General features: G+C 37.1%; 1 protein-coding gene across 1 annotated transcript; it reads left to right on the forward strand.

The window, feature by feature from the left end:
* Nucleotides 1–1235: 1235 nt before the first annotated feature.
* On the forward strand, nt 1236–19844 carry LOC140145826 (fizzy-related protein homolog). Its single transcript, XM_072167506.1, has 13 exons — nt 1236–1368; nt 6641–7021; nt 8178–8230; nt 8683–8801; nt 9416–9626; nt 10383–10566; nt 10923–10988; nt 11895–11997; nt 12423–12607; nt 14387–14620; nt 14794–14898; nt 15979–16071; nt 17142–19844. The coding sequence occupies exons 2-13, from the start codon at nt 6944–6946 to the stop codon at nt 17181–17183; spliced, it is 1473 nt and encodes a 490-aa protein (XP_072023607.1). The 5' UTR covers nt 1236–1368; nt 6641–6943; the 3' UTR covers nt 17184–19844.
* The last annotated feature ends 699 nt before the right edge of the window (nt 19845–20543 follow it).

Consider the following 20543-nt stretch of genomic DNA (forward strand, 5'->3'; position numbering starts at 1 on the left):
CTACTTTAACCTCCTACACCAGGCCATTTCAAAGCGATGTGCAATTTAGTTATTTAAATATTCAGGTTGTTGCATCAGTGATGGTCGGCTGGCGGCTGCATGCAGTGCGACTTTGTCAGCGGGCTGTCTTAGAAGCCTGCTGACATGGCCTTACACTGCATTCGCTGGCCAGCACAGGTGTGCTTCCTTGGTGTGTTCATATATAATGTTATTTGTTAAATCCATGGTATGTTATTCTTTGTATGTATTTAATTTGTATTTTGATGTATTTTGTTTGACCCCTGGGCCAGACTGGAAATCAGTGTGGACCACTGAGTTTGTTCCCCAGGCAAAATAAGATCTAATAAAATAAATAAAATAAAATAAAATAAATGTCTGGGCTTTGCATAAGGGAAATAAAATAAATTACTTAAAAATATAAATAAATTGATGAAGTGATTTGGTGTCTCAAAATATTTACATTGTGAAACTTCTAATGCATGATTTAAAAAAAAATCTAACAGATATATTTCCAAATCAAAGCTCACTGCTAGAGCAGGGTTTAGTTACTAGGCCTATATAAAATTTGGTCAAGTTCTTTCAGAATTTGAGAAAATGCACAAATTGAACTTGGTGTCCCTTCACGTTGTTTACACGGTAAAATAGTGCACTTATAGTCCACATAAAATACATCTCGACCTTTGTGAAATGCTAAACCCAGTTAAAAACTACACCAATTAGGTTTATGAATGGGCCATTATCCACTTCTTTACGCTCAACCAATCAGCAAGCTCTATAACTAATCACTCTTCACTAACCACCCAAACCAATCAATAATACCCACTTGAAAATAATAGCAATTCGAATTTTTTGTTGTCCCTTATATGTGAAACCTAAAATCATAGAAATTCACAATATTTTGCGTATGTGTGTGGTTAGTTTTCTTGTAGGCCCTAAGTGTAAAAATTCTTGTAAAAATGTAAAGAGTTTGAAGATATTAAGCAAACAGTAAAGACATTAGGCCTAGGCCAAATGATTTTAGGCTAAATTTTTATAACTATTTTTATAGGTGACATATTATGTTACCTATAAAAAATAGTTATACCTCTGTAGGAAAACAGTGCCGAACTTCGAAGCAAATTCTGCTCGCTTCAAACGATCCCATATTTTGGGCCGAGTTTAAGTAGGGCCGAGTTTGGTTGGGCCAAGTTAGCTAAACCTCGTAGGAATGTCAGCCCTGGGTAAATGTATCGAAAGCAGCTGGGGGAAACAAAACAATATTTTCCAGTTTACACCTACGGAAATTGGTAATTATTACGTCCGTAGTGGAGTATTTCATGTATAATGTGGCTATATCGTCAGTCTGAATCATTATATAAATGATATAAGGTATGTTTGTTTTAATTTAAAGGTACAAATTGTGGTAAAGAACTCGTAATTTCTTGGGCGATCTTGACGTTTTGACCAAGCCTTGCAATTGCAATGCATCGAGTTGAACGCGTACACAGTCACAGGCCCTACTAAACGCGTACCCATGGTACGGGGACGCCGCACAGTGCAGCCAGCATTTAATATCACCCCGATATCTTCGTCGCAGAAATCACTATGCTAGAAGTCGAATAAATTATAGGCATGATAGGAAGAAGATTAATTTCGTGTTCAATACTGTTCATCATGCATTATTTGTACTATTGTAGGTATGACTCACATGAGATAGGTACTATCATCGTATGGGCGATCCTGACTTTTAGACCACCCGCGCTATATAAGGTACAAATTGCGAATTTATCACATTAAACTTTTGCAACAAGGTTAAACATGTTTTCAGCTGTACAAACATACCTTTTATTCCAATGAACAAGCTTTATTTTGTTCCAAAATTCATGATTTTATAGCTATTTTTGACGTAAAAGAGCTGGTAACAAAACCAGTGAATCGGTGATGCCAGCTCCGAAGTTTTCGCGTAGCACAAGCGCTTGATGTAAGCTCGTTTTGACGGTAATTTACGCTAGCGTATCATGCATTTTCAAGCGCGTTTGCATGTTTGACATCGTTTTACTGCGCGACGCAATTCTGCATTTATCCAAGATCATCGGAATTTCTCGAAAAACGTGATGTACATGTATTTTACCCCGTAATTTCCCTCATTACTCAAAGCCCTGCCCTCTTTCACAATATTTTAGCTTCTTGGATATCATCGAAACATAGATTAGTAATATTAGGTAGGTCACTGTATTTCTAAAGGTTTTTTAGATGATTTTTACAATGAAAAAATTGATGTTTTAAGCTTCTTTTCAAAAATTGGTTTTAGCTTGTTAAAAAATGGGTAAAAAATCGTTTTTAGCTTGTTTGATATTTTTTTGCTTAATAGTTTAAAGCTTGACTCCTTAGATGAAACTTTTAGTTTAAGCTCGTTAGAATATTAAACCTTGATGAAATAGTAAACACAATACATATTTACATAGAAATTTCAATTTTTTTTCAAGAACAGGTCAGTCAAGGAAACCTACATAAATATGTTTTCTATACTTCACTTGACCATATGATTTTTTATGGTGATGAGACACTCACACATGGAATTTTAGAGATTTTGATAGCAGTTCCATTAAAAAAAGCTGCTATCATCATGAGACTAAGATCTAGAAACACCCCCGTAATGCTGTTTTGGGGAATTTTGCTAGCAGAATCTTTTTGATGAAAGTCGATCTTTGAAAAGATTGCCACGGAAAGTGCTATGACAAAAAGGTTTTCAGTTTTGGCTTTCTTTACTTTAAGCCTGGGCTTTAATTTGATATAAAATGATGCAGTTTTATGGCAAATTTAAATTCACCTGGCATACCTATATGAGAGGCAAACCCCAGTTAACACATTTGCGGCGATCTTTTCTTTTAGACCACCTGAGCTCTATTAAAAGGTTAAAATTACAAATTTATCAAATTAAACTTTCGCATCAAGGTTAAACATGTTTTAGCAATACAAACATATGGTCATGTGTCTTAGGCTAATGAAAATTGACTCCCAGTTTCCCGTTACACGACTCCGGTCAAAAAAAAATTCCGATCAAATATTTCATTATTTTCCATTATTTCATTATTTCACATTTTTCAAGTTTTTAAGAAAAAAGGATAGTTTTAATGTCATCTTTCACGTCCGACACGTATTTTAAGCACTTTTACGCCGACCCTGACCGGCCCGAATAGTCTTTGCAAGCGCTGGGTTAAACTTTGTGGTAAAATGGCGATATCGTAGGGCGCATTTACTGGAGACTAGCAATTCCCTGCATCTAAGTTTCTCCTACCACTAAATGGATAGACCGAACACAAAGAGAGGCAGCCAAGTTCGCGGGAACCAAGTAGACAAACTAATTTCCGTATAAATATTGCTTCCAAAGATGTGCTAGTGGAGAGTAAGTTTGGTTTGTAAAAAGTAGTGTGCAATAGAACACACAGACACAGTGTAGGCCTATTTATATGGAAAAGTGGTTCTCCAAAGACTATCATGGACTTCTGGTGCTTTCATATGTTGCACACCCTATAGGTTAATTTGAAGATTCCAAAGAAGATGTGCTTAATTAAAATTTGTTTTGAAGACTAAGTTGGTAAAATATTTGAGTGAAGCATGGTCATTACTATACTTTATTATTTTATTTGGGCCTCAAAACATAGCATTCCGTAATTAACTTTGCACCGATAATGAAAGTTTGAAAATAATGAATAATGAATAATGAAACAGTCACCTACCCAGTCATGAAAAACTATGTAACGGGAAACTGGGGATCAACTTTCATTAGCCTTATGGTAGGACCCCAAAATACCTGGTGATGTTACATTTTTCTCTCCTCTTTCTGATTTAGCTTGTTGTCACAGGGCTATTCTTTGTCCAATTGCATCAAGTTTGGGCTCATTATACAGCCTGATTATTCTAATTTTCAAATATGTTTCTCAATTTGGAATGCCAATTTGTTTAATTAGTGAAAAATACCAAAATGTTAACTAAGATAAACCTGGTGGATAAGCGGTGGAGGATAAGCAGTGGAGGAGTATGTGCATTCTCTATGGGAGACATGGCATCTTTTTGAATTTTAAATTATATCATTGCCAAATTGTGTGCTATACTTGCAAATCATACCTCAAATGAAAGCTTGATCATTCATTATTCTTATTCAGCTATTAATTTGATCTAATCGTGTTTACAAGTATTCACTGCGAACCGCATGAAGTCACAAGAACCTCAATTTTTCCTATTCACTTACATACAAATGTCAAGATTTTCAGTCACAACATGCGTTTTGGCTTTCAATTGTTGTATCTTGAGAATTATACACCCTAAGATAGGAAATGTATACATTTTGGAAAGCTTTTTACCCCAGGAATCCAAATATGCAGTTAAAATAAATGTAGGATACACTCTAAAGAAAATATTTTCAAAAATGTAATCAACATTTTGTGTGTGAAGTTACGTATATTTTCACACCCTGTATCACCACTTTGGTCATTCATAACATAGCAGAAGTATAAATTTTATTCAAGCTCATACTAGTGTTGCCTGCCACAATCCCATATCAGTAGCAAATGCAATAAATTATGAATTTACTAGTAAAATTAATTTTTTTCATGATATCACCCTATATATTTTCTTACGCACCCTGTATGGTCGTGTGTCTTAAGCTCGCCACCAAAAAAAAGGTGGTGACGTTACATTTAGCCAAAAGTCGACTCAAAACAAATGATGATATCTCTGTCAAGCAAGAAGGTAGTGTCATGCTTGTGGTCTCATTTTATTGCTAAATAAAATGCACTTTCAACCCTGTAAAAAGAAATACTTGAACTTTTTTAATACTGACACTGTGCTTCATAGAATTCAGGGTGGCGGTGGTGGGGGATGTGGTGGTGGGGGATGTGGTACACACAAACTCTATGGGATTGGTATTTTAGTGCGTAATCTGCTTCTGTAAAGGCTGTAAATTGGATTTGGACTCTATTTAGCATCTCAAACACTCATGGCCTTACAGCTAAACAATTCTACTAATTGTTTTTAATAATTTATGATTGGTTTAGTCTAGAAAATGCTAACTTTTCCATACAAATTTACCCGTTGTCATATTAAACACTGTAGTGTAATGCAGATGTCTTCAAAATCTAAAAGTTACTGTAAAATTTTAATTACTTATCCTATCATGGTCAAAGTATAGATTTTCTGAAGGGAAATTTGACGAGGAATCTAAATATGGACATATTTTTTTCTGTATGGGTTACGGGGAAAATGTTTAGGGTCAAAATATGTTGAATTGTAAAAAAATCTAACATACTTTGGGACACCCTATATTCCGAGATTACCAAACAGCTGTGATTTTGGTTTCTTCCAAAGTCAGTTGGCTCTCCATATCCTCTAACCAAATGAATATTGTTTACTTCCAGTTTATTACTGTAAGTTGGTAATAAGCAATTTATGCATTGAGTGAACCATTTTTTATCAAAATCTTTTTGAATCCACCCTGTATAACTTGCAGGTCACCATGTATAATGAGTTGAAATGTATATATGTGAATTGCTTATGCCTTCAGCTTTCCAAAAATGTATACTTTTAGTAGTTTAGGGTTGATTATTGTCGAGATAAACTAATTAGAAACCCGGTTGGTGTAAAAATTCATAATATTTGTCATGTAACGCTAAGGGTGGCGAGTTCAGGACACACGGCCGTATACCAACTTCATTTTTGCATAGTTGGATTCAGTGTCCGAAATAAGGAAAATCTGGAGGTTATCCCGAGGATAACTAAAGCATAAATTCTTCTTGTCCTCAATACATTTTGGTTGTCCCCATAATGTGTCATACTTTTGGAGGTAAAATATAGTGATTGTCCAGGGGATAAGTACATAGCTCAATATGGTTGTCCCCAGTGATTTTTGGACAAGAGGACAAGAGGATAAGTACTTATTTCGAACACTGGTTGGATTCCTTGGAACAAAGGTTTAGTTAGTTTTGCATCATGGCTAAAAATTTGCCCGACACTTTTGAGTCAAGCTTTAATGTATTGGAAGTAGGGCATGGCTTAAAATGAGGGAAATTTTGGGGTAAAAAAAATAAGGTCAAAACAACTTTTTGAAAAAAAAGTGAAAATTGCCATTTTTCTAGGGAGTTTTTGTCTCGAAAAATAATTTTAAAATAATCAGAAAAGCAAGAAACGTACCTTTATAAAATAAGCATTGACACTTCTGAAGTTCTGTCACATGAAAAGATGACCAGATGAGTGAAAATTTGCAGAAAATGTGAGAAATATGGGAATTTTCTCAGAAAAGTAGATCACGTTTTTTGAGAAATTTGCCATCTTGAATAAATGCAGAATTGCAACATGCAGTAAAAAGATGTCAAATGCACTTGAAAATGCATGATTCGCTGGCGTAAATTACTTATGAAACAAAAAAATAGTGCCCAGTCCAGTAGATAAAATAACTTAAAGAAAACCACCCATTTCAGGAAATGTGGGGTCTTTTTCGACCCTAAACTTATTCAATAAAAAAATGTCCATGTTGACAGTAAACCCAAAATTAGGTTCGGTTGCGATAGTAAGGTTACGCCTATCATACAATTTTTAGGCCTTACATATATGTGTGGTTCACTTTCTTATGCTGTTTAACTTCTTTTCTATTTTTCCTCCATAGACTGTGGACATGTACAATACTTAATTGACTGGGATTTTGCCTGTCCATCAAAATCTTGATTTTGTGGCATCCACAAATTAAATGTCATCATTTTACCCTGTTGACTCCTGTTAACTACCAAGATTAACAAGTGGAAACGCCGGGCTGTCTATGTGCTGTGAGTTGGTAATACCAGACTAGGAGGGCCGGGCCATCTATCTGCTGCGAGTTGGTAATACCAAGGGCGGCCGTCTATCTGCTCTGTGTTACATAGACCGGACTGGTAGAATTGACAAGTGTGTGGGAGTTGGTACTACAGGTGTAATGATGGACCACGAGTTTGAGAGGCGCCTGCTGAGACAACAGAATGGACAGAGTGCTGTGGGATTGTCTAACACAATGGTAAGATGGCTATTGTCTTATCTCAAGGCGAGAGTGCCATCAGTGACAAATCGCCCATCTATATGCGGGTGTACATGGTGTATACACCCCTGGGGTTAGGTTAGCGTGCATGATTCTAAATAGCGAAATCCAACATGGTGTTACTTTCAACTTGAGACGATAGATTATAGCACTATAGCTGGCATAATAGCTCTTAGGAATCCCCATGTACTTGGCTTAGGTCATTTACTTATTGGCATGATTCTTTTTACAAATTTTGCAATTATGTCGTAACTTTCACTGATAAATTATGATTGTACCACATCATGAAATCAAAATTAACATTTTTGAGCATTACAGTTTGACCCTCTTTTGTCTGTCCCTTTCAATGACATTACTTGGGGGAAAAAGCTGTAGGATTTAGTGTGGTGTGCCCCAGGCCTGGTATGATCATAATACTGCCTTCTATAATCTATATTGTTAAATACTTAAGGGGTACTACACCCTGTCCAATTTTATGCATATAACGCATTGGTGACAAGTAAGATATGTATATTATAGGGGCAAGGACAACAACTACTGCACTGAAAATGCAGCAACTCAAGACAAGTAGTTATTGATTTATTGATCAAATATTGGTTTTCCCTCATTTTTGACTGTAACGCCACAACTGTTGTCTGTGCTGAAATAAATTTCCAGTGCAGTAGTTGTAGTCCTTGCCCGTATAATATACATATCTTACTTGTCACCAATACGCTATGATTTTTGAGAAAAATGCCAAAATAGGCACAAAATTGGACAGGGGTGTAGTACCCCCTTAATGCTAACTAACCTGAACAAATTTTTGCTTGTATAACTCAAACCGCAGGAGCAATATAACTCAAAACTTGGAATAAGAATGTTTTGGTGATGGGCCTCAATGTGAGATAGAAACACCATGTGTTACAATGGGTTATTCCAGTTGAAATCAATACACCCCCTATGGAAGACATGAACTTAATTTCCCACACAGGGAGTGTGTGGATTTCAACTAGAATCGCCCAAATTGACCATCCACTTATAAGCATGAGAGTTTTAAATTCTTTACCATATTAAATTAAATTTGTAACTACATCAAGTGTACACATTTTTAATGCAAATTTTGAATTGATTTTTTTTTTTCTCCTAATGAATACAGCCACTATCCCCAGGACAAGCAGCTTCACCAACCAAGGACAGGTACAGCGACAGGTACGTTCACATACTAGAATCAAACTGACGCCCTTGGGCCCTCAGTTAGTCCAGGGTTCCCACAAAATAGCTTTCCAAAGACTTAACGTACAAAATCGGATCACATTCCTGGCCAAAGTCGAGTTTTTAATCAGAAGCCAAATACCAATAACCTCTCTGAAAAATGACACAACATGTGAGGTCTACTTTTTAAGAAATTTAGTGATATTTTTAAAAGTGTAAGATTTCCATGTGTTTACTTCTGATTGCTAGCTGTGTTTTGGCATTGTGTGTTCATGCGCAGATAACATCACACACAGGAGAGCAGAAGAGAGCGATTGCTCTGGCTCTCCTCAAAAGGCAGTCCCTGCAGCTCCTCTACATGCATGTTCAATTGTTAGTGTGTCAATGCTATGATATCTTGGTTAATCTAATTGACTGTTTGGGCCCAAATATATTGTTTCTCTGTGCAGATTCATACCAAGCCGTGCTGGTACAAATTGGTATGTTGGGTTCAACTCCATAGACAAACAAGAACCAGAGCCATCGCCAGGACGATCACGCAGCAAAGGAAGCGGGGAATCTAGCAAAGGTATGTATTATTGTGATGTATTAGGAATACAGAGAACATTCTTAGTCAGTGGTTGTGGTTTAGCTTGTTAATGCTGAATTTCACAATTTCCTACATGACGTCTATCACACAGTAGAGGATGTTGTCTGCATCGTTACAGAACACGCTTGTCAAGGTGCGCACTGCTGCACGTAAGTAACATGTTGTAAGTGTAGTGCGTAATATGCCATGCGCATTATGCAACTGAATTTGTGAACAGGTTTCGTTCATTTTAGAATGAGGGAGGTTTTTATGACCATAAGTTTTGTAACTTATTTTATCCTAAATAAAACTAGTTTCAGTTATCAAAATATTAATTAACTGACTAAGAATGAGATGCGCCAGTATCCACTACGATAAAAATATTGGACCTGCCTGTTGTCTTTCACAAAGTAGAGGATTATAAAAACAAAAATCCCTATCGTTTATTTTCTAATTCCTTAACCATGCTACTTGGGGATGATTTATAGTGACCCCCACACACTTGAGATGAATCTAGCTATTTTGTGAAATGAGACACATGTAGCAGACAACAAGTGCATCGTTTTGATATGGATATACACTATGCACTGATAATCCTGTTAATTCTCTTACAGATATGCTTGCATACCACTGCTTGCTGAAGAATGAACTACTCGGGGCTGACATTGATAAAATCAAAGACCCACAATGCGAGGACCGACGCATGGTCAGCCCACAGAAGGCTAAACGTAATCTGTTTCAGTACCAGGTACAGGCCAAAAGACCATCAAAGGTGCAAACGGAGGACTCACCACCATACTCACTGTCCCCAGTAGGGAATAAAAGGTATGCTGATAAAAAACTAGTACAGGCCAGTAACAGCTAGCTAAAGGTTTAAGTAGCAAGATCAGGCCAAAAGACCATAAAAGGTGTAAACAGGGGACTCCCCACCGTACTCGCTGTCCCCAGTAGGGAATAAAAGGTATGCTGATAAAAAAACTATTACTGGACCAGTAATGGCCCATTTATAGGGCTAGCTAAAGGCTATTTTAGTATCAAGATCAGGCCAAAAGACCATCAAAGGTCCAAATGGAGGACTTTTCACCATACTTACTGTCCCCAGTGCATCAAGGAATAAAAGGTATGCTGATAAAAACTATTACAGGGCCAATAATGGGCCATTCATAGTCACCAAAAGGCTGTTTTTAGTATAGAGATTGAGCCAAAAGACCATCAAAGGTTCAAACAGAGGACCCAATGTACCTCCCATTAATTCCATCTATATATTGTCATCATCAGCAGAATATGTATACATGGGCATGACTTGGATGGATGTGCAATTTGGTTTGAATTTTAGTTTCTGAAGTAATTGTTGACTTGAAGGCATTTATAGTTGTGGTATTAATGAAAGCTAGGTTAGCGCTTGTACCATTGCATGTCAATGCCAGCAGAGAACCATTTATTCCTGATTCCACAGACTCCTGTAAATTTATGTATGTTATAACCGAATCAGTTCAAGAATTTCTCACCATTAGATAATCAGATTCAATTCTTTGTTCATTCATACATGTTCTTTTCCTGTTATTTTCTTTTATATCTCAGTCAAAAACTACTGCGCTCTCCGCGAAAACCAATGCGCAAGATCTCCAAGATCCCCTTCAAGGTTCTTGATGCCCCAGAGCTCCAAGACGATTTTTACCTCAACCTTGTGGACTGGTCATCTACAAACATATTAAGCGTGGGATTAGGTACATGTGTGTACCTATGGAGTGCATGCACAAGTCAGGTAAGTTTGTGTGAAGAAGAAAAATGGGGACCAGCAAAGAAGTATTTACTTTGAGGTCATAAATATTTGTTGTCTGCATTACATAATGTTGTATTTCAAAAGGCTGCCTTGTATTGTGTTTGTTGGCACTGGATTTAACTAACAAACACAGATTGGGAACCAGTATACTTCAGTTTGTCAGATAATTGTCTCAGAATTTGGAAAGAACAACAACAAAAAAAATAAAAAAAAGTCATATTCTGTAATTAATACAAGAAACATATGTTTTTGCATGTACAGTAAAATGTAATTCAATCTGATCAAGAGATTATGACTAACATTGATTTTATTATGTATTTTGTATCGACATTATTCAGGTGACCAGACTCTGTGATCTATCAGTAGATGGTGACACAGTGACCTCAGTGTCATGGAATGAAAGGGTAAGTAAAAAAAAGGGAATAATTCTGGTATACACTGTGTACAAGTATAACCCTAACCATGACCCTAACCCAACCCCAAAACAGGGTAAACCAGAATTGTACAATACACAGAGATGCCACTTTTCAGGTTTTAGCCTGAATTCAGGTTTTTTTGTGAGACCAAATTCCTGTGTTTTTATATATTTTCAGGCCGTTTTAGGGCTTTATGACCTACTTTCACATGCTTTTTCAGGTTTTTCTCATCAGTTTCAGTGTTTTTTTAGTTAAACTGAGTGGCTGGCATCTCTGCATATAAAAATACAGGGTGCGCAAGGTAAACCAGCATTGTACCAATAAAATGTAATGTTTGTTATTTGTCAGTGTATGTGAGCTTAATGATATGATATCTGAAGCCAATAGCTTGTTGTATCTGGGAGCTAAATTGCCGTTCAAATGAAGATTGACATATTCATAGTTTTATTTGCAGAACACAAGTTGTCTAACTACGCTGCTCAAAATATTTATTACATAGGTGCTCTCAATTAATATGTCACTTCCTTTAAAAGCATGTTACTTCTGTACGGAATGTGCTTTCTTCATGACCTAAAAAACTAAAATTTCAAATATTTAAAAAAAAATATGAGCCTAAACTGGTACATAACATAAGAGTGAAAAAAATTCATTTTGATACAGTTTGTGAAAAGGCAGCTTCACTGCTCAAAATATTTATTACATAGGTGCTCTCAATCAATATCTCACTTCCTTCCAAATCATGTAATTCCTGAGCGCAATGTGCTATCTTCATGACCTTAAAAACTAAAATTTCAAATGTTTTTGAAAATTAAGCCTAAACAGGTACAAAAATGACTAATTATTTTGATACAGTTTTGTAATAAGGATGTGTATTTTGTCTTGTTTCATTTGCAGGGTAATTTAGTAGCAGTAGGAACACATAAAGGCTTAGTCCAGGTTTGGGATTCATCTACACAGAAGAAAATTACTACATTAGAAGGTCATTCAGCTAGAGTGGGTAAGTGATTGGTTGATTGATTGATTGATTGATTGATTGATTGGTGGATTGATGGATTGAACACATAAAGGTTTAGTCCAGGTTTAGGATTCATCTACATAGAAGAAATTACTACAACAAGAGTCATTTATTTAGCTTATTGTGCGTATTTGATTGATTGATTGATTTGATTGATCAACTGATTGATTTATTAAAAGGTTGTTCAGCTAGATTGGGTAAGTGACTGATTGATTGGTTGATTAATTTATCAAACACGTGCAGGATTAAAGGTTTGGGACTTCTACACAAAAGAAAGAAAATTACTACACTAAAAGGCAATTTACCCAGAGAGGGTAAGGGATTGATTGATTGATGATACTTAACTAAAACATTTGGTTAGCAACTTTGTGAAATGGGCCTTGTTTTCATTTTGTTTTCTACATCAGGTGCTTTAGCCTGGAATGCAGATATTCTGTCTTCAGGTAGTAGGGATCGTATGATTCTGCAGAGAGATATACGTACACCAAGCTCCACGCCGGAGAGACGACTAAGCGGTCACAGACAAGAGGTTTGCGGACTAAAATGGTCACCTGATCACCAGCACTTGGCCTCAGGAGGAAATGATAATAAGGTAAGATATCATGAATATTCATAAGTGCATTAATATTTATGATGTGAAAGAACCTTGAAAATGTCAATTCTGTTGGTCAGCATGACGTCACTTGCGATAGATCGCTTGTTCCCATTGGTTGATTTTGCCGTTATTTGGCTGTTCCATCTCACCCCATCGGACAAGAAGGGGACACTTACTGTTGAATTCAATGGGCGAAATCACAAAATATGCCATAAAATAAATGCCTCTTCATGAAACAATTCCAAAAGTTCGATTTCTTATCAGGGAAATCAACTTTTAAATCAATAATTACCAAAGACAAGGAAAATTGGTATTTTCTGTGGTTAGAAAATTGCCCCTTTACAAACCAATAGGGATGTCACTAGGGCATCCCCTTTGATAGACATGAGAATTGGGTAAGTGCAATAGATGGAACAGCCCCAACCGAGAGAATTGATATAAGGCCTAGAAAAAATAATTGTTTGATTGGCGTAACATTAACATTAAAAAAAAAAAATTTACACACATTTTAAGCTGTAAATCGTGTGTGATAAAGGCTTTGGAACTTTTTTTCCTTTTTGTTTTAATTTTCATTTTTTTTTTTCATTTTTAAAAACATTTTTGCAAAAAAATAAGAAAAAAAAAAGTCTAGGGTCGGGCCTATATTTAGGGTCGGTTGGGTTACGCCAATCAAACACTTTTTTTTTAGGCCTAATATACATAGAGGTGAGGTTTGGGGGCCTAATATTTTTCAATGGGCTAGTCCAGTTAAATTCCATACACCCCACTATAGAAGACATGGCCGTAATCTCCCACCCAGGGAATGTAGTTTTCAAATGGAGTCGCCCATTGATGAAAAGAAAAAGGGCATTAAATGTTACGCTCTCATGATCCCTTTCTGTTACTCGTGTGGAGCATTTCCAGCCTTTCACCAATCCAAGATTACACGGAATAGACTATCTACCTGCAGTGAAGACAATTATATACACCTATTTGCAAAGATCTTTCGCATGGCCATGATTTGACGTAGTGTACGATGTAAACATGAAATCGTTTTGATTGGCTAATTGAATCAGGTCATCATGACATCAGCACCTTATTCGTCCAACAATCTGCGTAGCATCGCATGACGCAGACATGTTGACTAGTGCGAAAGATATTTGCAAAATAGTGTAGTTAGGTTAACTCACCTTAAGATTTGCTATGAGCCATGAACTAATGTCCCCAGGGATCCATCCTAAGGCCTTTATTATTGTTAATTAATAATTCAACAACTCTTCCTATACCTTTGTACAGGAGCCAACTGTTGTTAATCTGTGATGAATCCACAGTCCAGTAGCGTATACGCGAACGCAAGGTTACGCGATACGCATGAGCGCGTAAAATTTGTCATGCCTGGAACGTACGCGTAATCATGAACTCCCTTATGTTGATGGTAGCAGCCAAATATTACCGCTTTATTCTTTAGTTTTATTGCTGATATCCCGGGGCTGATAGGCCTGTCAACAGAGAAATACCGCGATCTTCTTATAAGGTTGAGTGGCAATGACAAACTGACTTTCCGAATGAAAGAATCATGTAAATTAGACATCTCTTTAGCTTGTTTCGTTGTTGAAAGGGATTCAATTATGTTTCACCGTTGTTCATCACCGATTAACAACTCGCGTCCGGCGCGTCTGCGTGGTTTACTTCGCTCGGGCAGCTAAAGTGAAGTAAACTACTCAGTGAAGTAAACTACTGATGAACAACGGTGAAACATGATTGAATCCCTAATTATATACTCTCTTGTCCTTTCAGTTATTTGTGTGGAACAACTCCAGTTTGTCTCCAGTCCAGCAATATCAAGACCATCTCGCTGCAGTGAAGGCTATAGCATGGTCACCGCACCAACATGGCTTGCTGGCATCTGGTGGGGGTACGGCTGATAGGTGTATCCGATTCTGGAACACGTTGACAGGGCAGCCACTTAATTACGTTGATACAGGATCACAAGTGTGCAATTTGGCGTGGTCTAAGCATGACAACGAACTGGTACGTTTTGATATGTTAAAATTGTATTATACACCACAACTCTAGAATCTGCTCATCAAATTTTCAAACTGAAAAAAAAGTAGCCCAGTTATGTTCTGACAACCTCTGTACATGGTTATTCTATTTGAAATGTGTTATACATTATTCTTTTTTATTTATGTTTTTTATAACAGGTGAGCACACATGGCTACTCTCAAAACCAAATTCTTGTCTGGAAGTATCCGTCCCTTGTGCAAGTGGCCAAACTCACAGGACATTCATACAGAGTTTTATACTTGGTAAGTATCTGTCCCTTGTGCAAATTGCCAAACACACAGGACATTCATAATGTCATAATTTAAGTTTTATACATGGACTAAAGAGATACAGACAAACTCCAAACAGTCAGAGTCTCAGCATCACCCTATAATGAAGGTCGATCGTTCCATGAGTTGAGACATACAAAACTGCTAGTGCTACGCACATACTGCATATTTTTTGGTCAGTCACGTAAACGCAAAGACACACAACTTTCTATCGCATATGTAAAGGCGCCCAATGCTGGTGTGATTGTTAGAGACACACGATCGGCCCACATGACTATGCAAGAATTTACAGTGTTCAATGCACAGGGACTTTGCTGGAAAATTGTCTGTATTTGTATTGGTCTATAGTTTTGGGTAAGTATCCTTTCCTTGTGCAAGATGCCAAACTTACAGGACATTCATATAGAGTTTTGTACTTGGTAAGTATCCTTCCCATGTGCAAGTTGCCAAACACACAGGACGTCAATACAGAGTTTTATACTTGTTAAGTATCCTTCCCATGTGCAAGTTGCCAAACACACAGGACGTCAATACAGAGTTTTATACTTGTTAAGTATCCTTCCCTTGTGCAAGTTGTTAAACTGACAGGACATTCATATACATGCATGTATCTGTATACATCATCAGAATCTCCCCATGTTGAAGCAACATCACCCGGGAACATCACTAAGCTTGTCTAAATGAGCATGACTCTAGTGAATGTGCAAGTTTTATTTGTCAAAATTAATTTTTGAATTGACCTTTTTGGTCAATCCCATAAGCCTTTGCGAGTACTTCTGAGATGTTGTCATTTGACGTCACACCGACTTCCAATGCGCAGTTACAGTGTTTGATGAACGATGTGTGCATCGGTGCAGATCGGCGTGACGTCAAATGACGACATCTCAGGTATACTCGCAAAGGCTTATGGGATTTACCGAAAAGGTCAATTACATATTCACTTGGTTCTTGAAGTCTTCTAAAGGAGTAGAGTGGCATTTACAGCGGAACATATTTTGTAAATGATAGTGAAGTGACCATTTCAAACAATTCCTATTGTCCATTTTTATACAGGCTGTATCCCCCGATGGTGAGGCCATAGTGACAGGTGCGGGAGACGAGACTCTCAGATTCTGGAATGTCTTCAGTAAATCTAGGTCATCAAAGGTAAGTTGTTGTTGCACTCTAACTTGTAGATGTGGATAGCAGGGAACAACCAAAATGATCGCTAGTGTCCTGTAAACGTAACTAGTTTCATTTCACAGCCGACTCTCTTCAACTGTATCAAAACCGGAAGTGGGTCAGAATAACATTATTTGTTTTTGAAGAACATAGAAGAAATATAATCTCTCTCCCTCATGAAACTAGTTTCACCCATCTTGGATCTTTTGGGTTGTTCCCTAATTAAGTTTGAATGGGCTATTCCAGTTGAAATCCTTACACCCCCTATGGAAAACATTACCGTATGCTGGTTTCATACTTTCTGCAGCTTGCCGCTGAGCAGCGTGACGTTTCATCATGCTGCTTGCTACCGCTGAGGGGCACTCGGCGGCATGACTCTGAAAGCCACTCTTGCCACTCAGCACCGCTCAAAAATTGTATTTTGACTTGAATTCAACTCCCAGCCGTGCTGCCGCCGCGGCAAAGTGGTGGAGTGATCAATATATCGGCTTGCCGCTGGTCACCGCTAGCGTTTCTGGTGTGACTGTGCAGTGAAGCAAAATCATCTTCAAAGCGGCAAGCAGCAGGGAAGTTTGAAACCAGAATTAATCTTCAACACAGGTAGTGTCAATTTCAAATGGGTTTACCTACATGGTGACTCCATTTGAAATCTACACCCCCTGCCCCTGTGTGTTAGATTAAGGTCATGCCACCTGTAGCGGGGTGTATGGATTTCAACTGGAATAGCCAATTGATTGTCTGTTTTTGTCTCTGCAGTTTTTAACCCTAATGGGCACTGCTGCCTCTCTTACAGTGCCCCTGATTGGTTAATTGCATGATATAATCATCTGAGTAACCAATTAAAATAAAGCTTTTAGATTACTTGCCAATTTTAACCTTTATCTCCTTCAGCCCTACTGACTATTTTTACCATATCTCTGACTGGCTCAATACATGATATAGCCCTCTTTGTAACCAATCAAAATAGCTCTTAAAGGCTGCTAATTTGGCTGATGGTGCTCATTTAACCTGTATCTATAACATATAAATCTACTACTATTATGTTTTCTTTACAGGAATCCAAATCTGTGCTGAATCTATTCAACCATATAAGGTGAAGTTGTGTCCATATAAGGTGAAATTCAGTGTCAGCCTAGTGAAATACCAGCTCAATGTTGTAAACAAAACAGACCAAGATCACCCATACATTTGTGTGGTCAGATTTTGAACTTTTACAATAATTTGAGGTTTTATATGACGGTAGATCCATGTATGATGAAGAAGGACTTCGGTGGTATAGAAAGCTCTCTATTATAGATAACAGTAATAACAATATGTTGTAATCATGGTGAATGTCCTGATGAGTGTATAGGATATATTTTGTGTTGTATAATAAATTAATGTGCTGTAATTGCACTGAAGTGGGTATTTTCTCATTAACTTATCAAGGGAAACTTTTCAGAGCAATGAATGTTGTCTGATCTGTGTGTATTCTAATGAGCTGCATCAATGAGATCATATGAGATAGACAAGATCAATGAGGTCGTACAAACAAGTTTTGTTAGGGAACGAGGAGTTGAAAAAGTTTGATTACGCTTCTCCCATGATGTGAAGTTGCATCCATATAAGGTTATGATAAAATGTCAATGTTATTTTGACCTACATCTGCTTTACTATAAAAGGGAGAGAAAGGGTTACATTTCTCAAATACTTTTATAATAAAACATTGATGTCTTTCTACCTACATCCGGTTTACTTACCGGTGGGGAGGGAGGTTTAGCTATGAAACTAAACTAGTTATGTTTACAGAACATCATTAATCTTTTGGGCTGTTCCCTATAAATGAGTAATTGCGTATAATTGACATAGCATATTACATATGCGACTTGCTCGCACGAAAAGTTGTGAGTTTTGAGACGTTCCAACTGTTGAGTTGCTGTTTTTTGCTTGAAGACACCTGTATAGTCAGTGGCATGCCCTTTGTGAATGCGGACAGAATTGAATACATCCATAGTACTGCTTAAAATGAGTTGCTCCAGTTGAAAGCCGTACACCCCTATGGAAATCATGATCTTAATCTCCCACGCAGGGGGTGTAGATTTCAAATGGAGACGCCCATGTAACCCCATTTGAAATGTACACTCCCTGTATGTAAGATTAAGGTCATGTGTCCCATAAGGGGTGTATGGATTTCAACTGGAATAGCCCAACGATATACAATTTTTCACCGTGATGTGGCAGTGACTTGTTGAGGCAACTTTTTCGTGTGTGCATCTATGCAGTGTCTTTCAACGTGTGTATGCCGGTGCTTTGAGCGAATGCAAGCGATATGTATGAAATGCGCACTGACGTCACTACCACATCAAGGCGGAAAATGGTATAGTGAGAAAATTTCCACTTCAACATTCAGACCAGTTCATTCAGTATTGATTAGCTACGTTCTTTTATTTGTGAAAAGTTTTATGCATTTTTTTTTTTTTAATGTTTTAAAATGTCGTGGTATAAGACAAATCATGTGCATTATATTTGGTTGCAAATTAATGCTAATTTTATTTATTATTAGGCCCACGTTTTATAGTTTGGTTCTACAGCGCTATTGGTGGCCCAATATCATGGAAAGCAAGATGTTCAAATTTTTTGAGGAAAGACAAAAAAACAACAAGTTTGTTTCCCATACATAGGTGCCCGAAACCCAAAATGAGAAATGCACCTTTTTATTTTTATTTTTTGGAATTGGGATTTATGGTAACATATATATATTTGATGTCCAATCGGTGCACTCTAGGTTAGATATGAAAATTTAAGTTTTAAGAAAGTATAGATTGATTTTAACAGAATTGCTTGTAAAAGAAAATGTACAAGAAAAAAGTCTGGTTTTTTGTCATTCATTTTTTGCTTTTAATAAAAACCCGAAATGTGCAAAAATTTCTCCCAAAATGAAATGTATGCTATGGAAAAGAATCTTGTTTTATAAAGTGCTGAATTACTCAATACAAATTTTATCTCCAGGTCATGGTAGAAAGGGTTGCCCGCCACCGCCGGTACCTACCGGAGTTCTAATAGCGCTATAGTGCCAAACAAAACATGGTGGCTAAATGAAACTTTTTAGTTGAAATATTTTCAAACTTTGTCACAAGTAATGTCATAAAAATTATTGTGAACTAACTGTTAATATCTAGACCAATTTTGATTATGTTATAGCCTGCTTGGAACACACAAAGGCTAATCCCGAGGGCTAACCGCAATAGCTGCCTGGTGCATAAACAGCTTAACTGCTAAGGTTAAACAAAGGCAGTTAATCCTTTTGCACTCTAGGCAGCTATGCTTGGATCACACAAAGGCATAACCGCAATAGCTGCCTGGCGCACAAATGGCTTAACTGCCAAGGTTTAACACAGGCAGTTAACACTTTTGTGCTTGAGGCAGCTAATGCAGTTAGTCTTTATGCACTCCAACCAGTTAATATGGTAAATGAAAAAAAAAATACTGGAGTTAAAATTGGTTTTATTTTTAGGCGGTGATTAATTTCAATGCTTGATGGATATCAGTCATGGTATGGCTGAAAACAACGGCATCATTCAGGTGTTGTCCTAATGCTGGGTAATCATATAGAGACTTAGACACAATGTAATCCTCAGTTGCATTTAGCAGAAGCATACCAATGTCTATGCCACACATGCTAGTGTGTTCCTGTTCAACACTGCACATCATAGATTGACCATATCATTATATTAGATGGAATTCTTAAAGGTATGAGACCTTAGTTTGAAACTTTGAATCCCTTGTACTTTCAGATGTATATTATTAAGCTGCTGAGAGCAACTGCCTTTCTTATTCTTACAGCATTTCTGAAGTATTCTGATCTAACTACAGTCCAACCTCTCTTATCCGGACCTCTTTTATATGGATCTCTCTGTTATCCGGCTGTGAAATTTTCAGAGGAAAACATGTTTTTGATGATTTAACACCTTAATTCCATGCTCTGAATGCTTAGAATGACATCTATATTGCACAAAGCACTCTAAAGACATCTTTTAGTGCTATTATCCCATATTAGTACAATCTTTTGTTGTCACAATTTCAGTCCTTGGAACTTTCAATACAGAATTACATGTAATTCACTTATCCGGATTTTTCACTTATCCGGACAATGCTTGGTCCCATCATGGCCGGATAAAAGAGGTTGGACTGTATATAGCTCTATATTATGCTAAGAAATTGTCTTGAAGCTTTCGTTGGTCTTCTGGTCTGACTATAATGCTAAGAAAATGATCTTGCATCTTTCATTGTATTTCAAGTGGTCTTTCTTTGGTTGACGCCACTATAGCCTGAACATTGTTTTCTGTTTGAAGTCATATCAGTTGCTTGTAGAAATGTAACAAAAACATGGCTAGACATTGCATATTGACAATAGATGGTGAAATTTGGGGTTATTCCAGTTGAATTTCAAATGGGTGACTCTATTTAAAATGTATCCC

This window comes from Amphiura filiformis, chromosome 2, assembly GCF_039555335.1.
Source record: "Amphiura filiformis chromosome 2, Afil_fr2py, whole genome shotgun sequence".
NCBI classification, from domain to species: Eukaryota; Metazoa; Echinodermata; class Ophiuroidea; order Amphilepidida; family Amphiuridae; genus Amphiura; species Amphiura filiformis.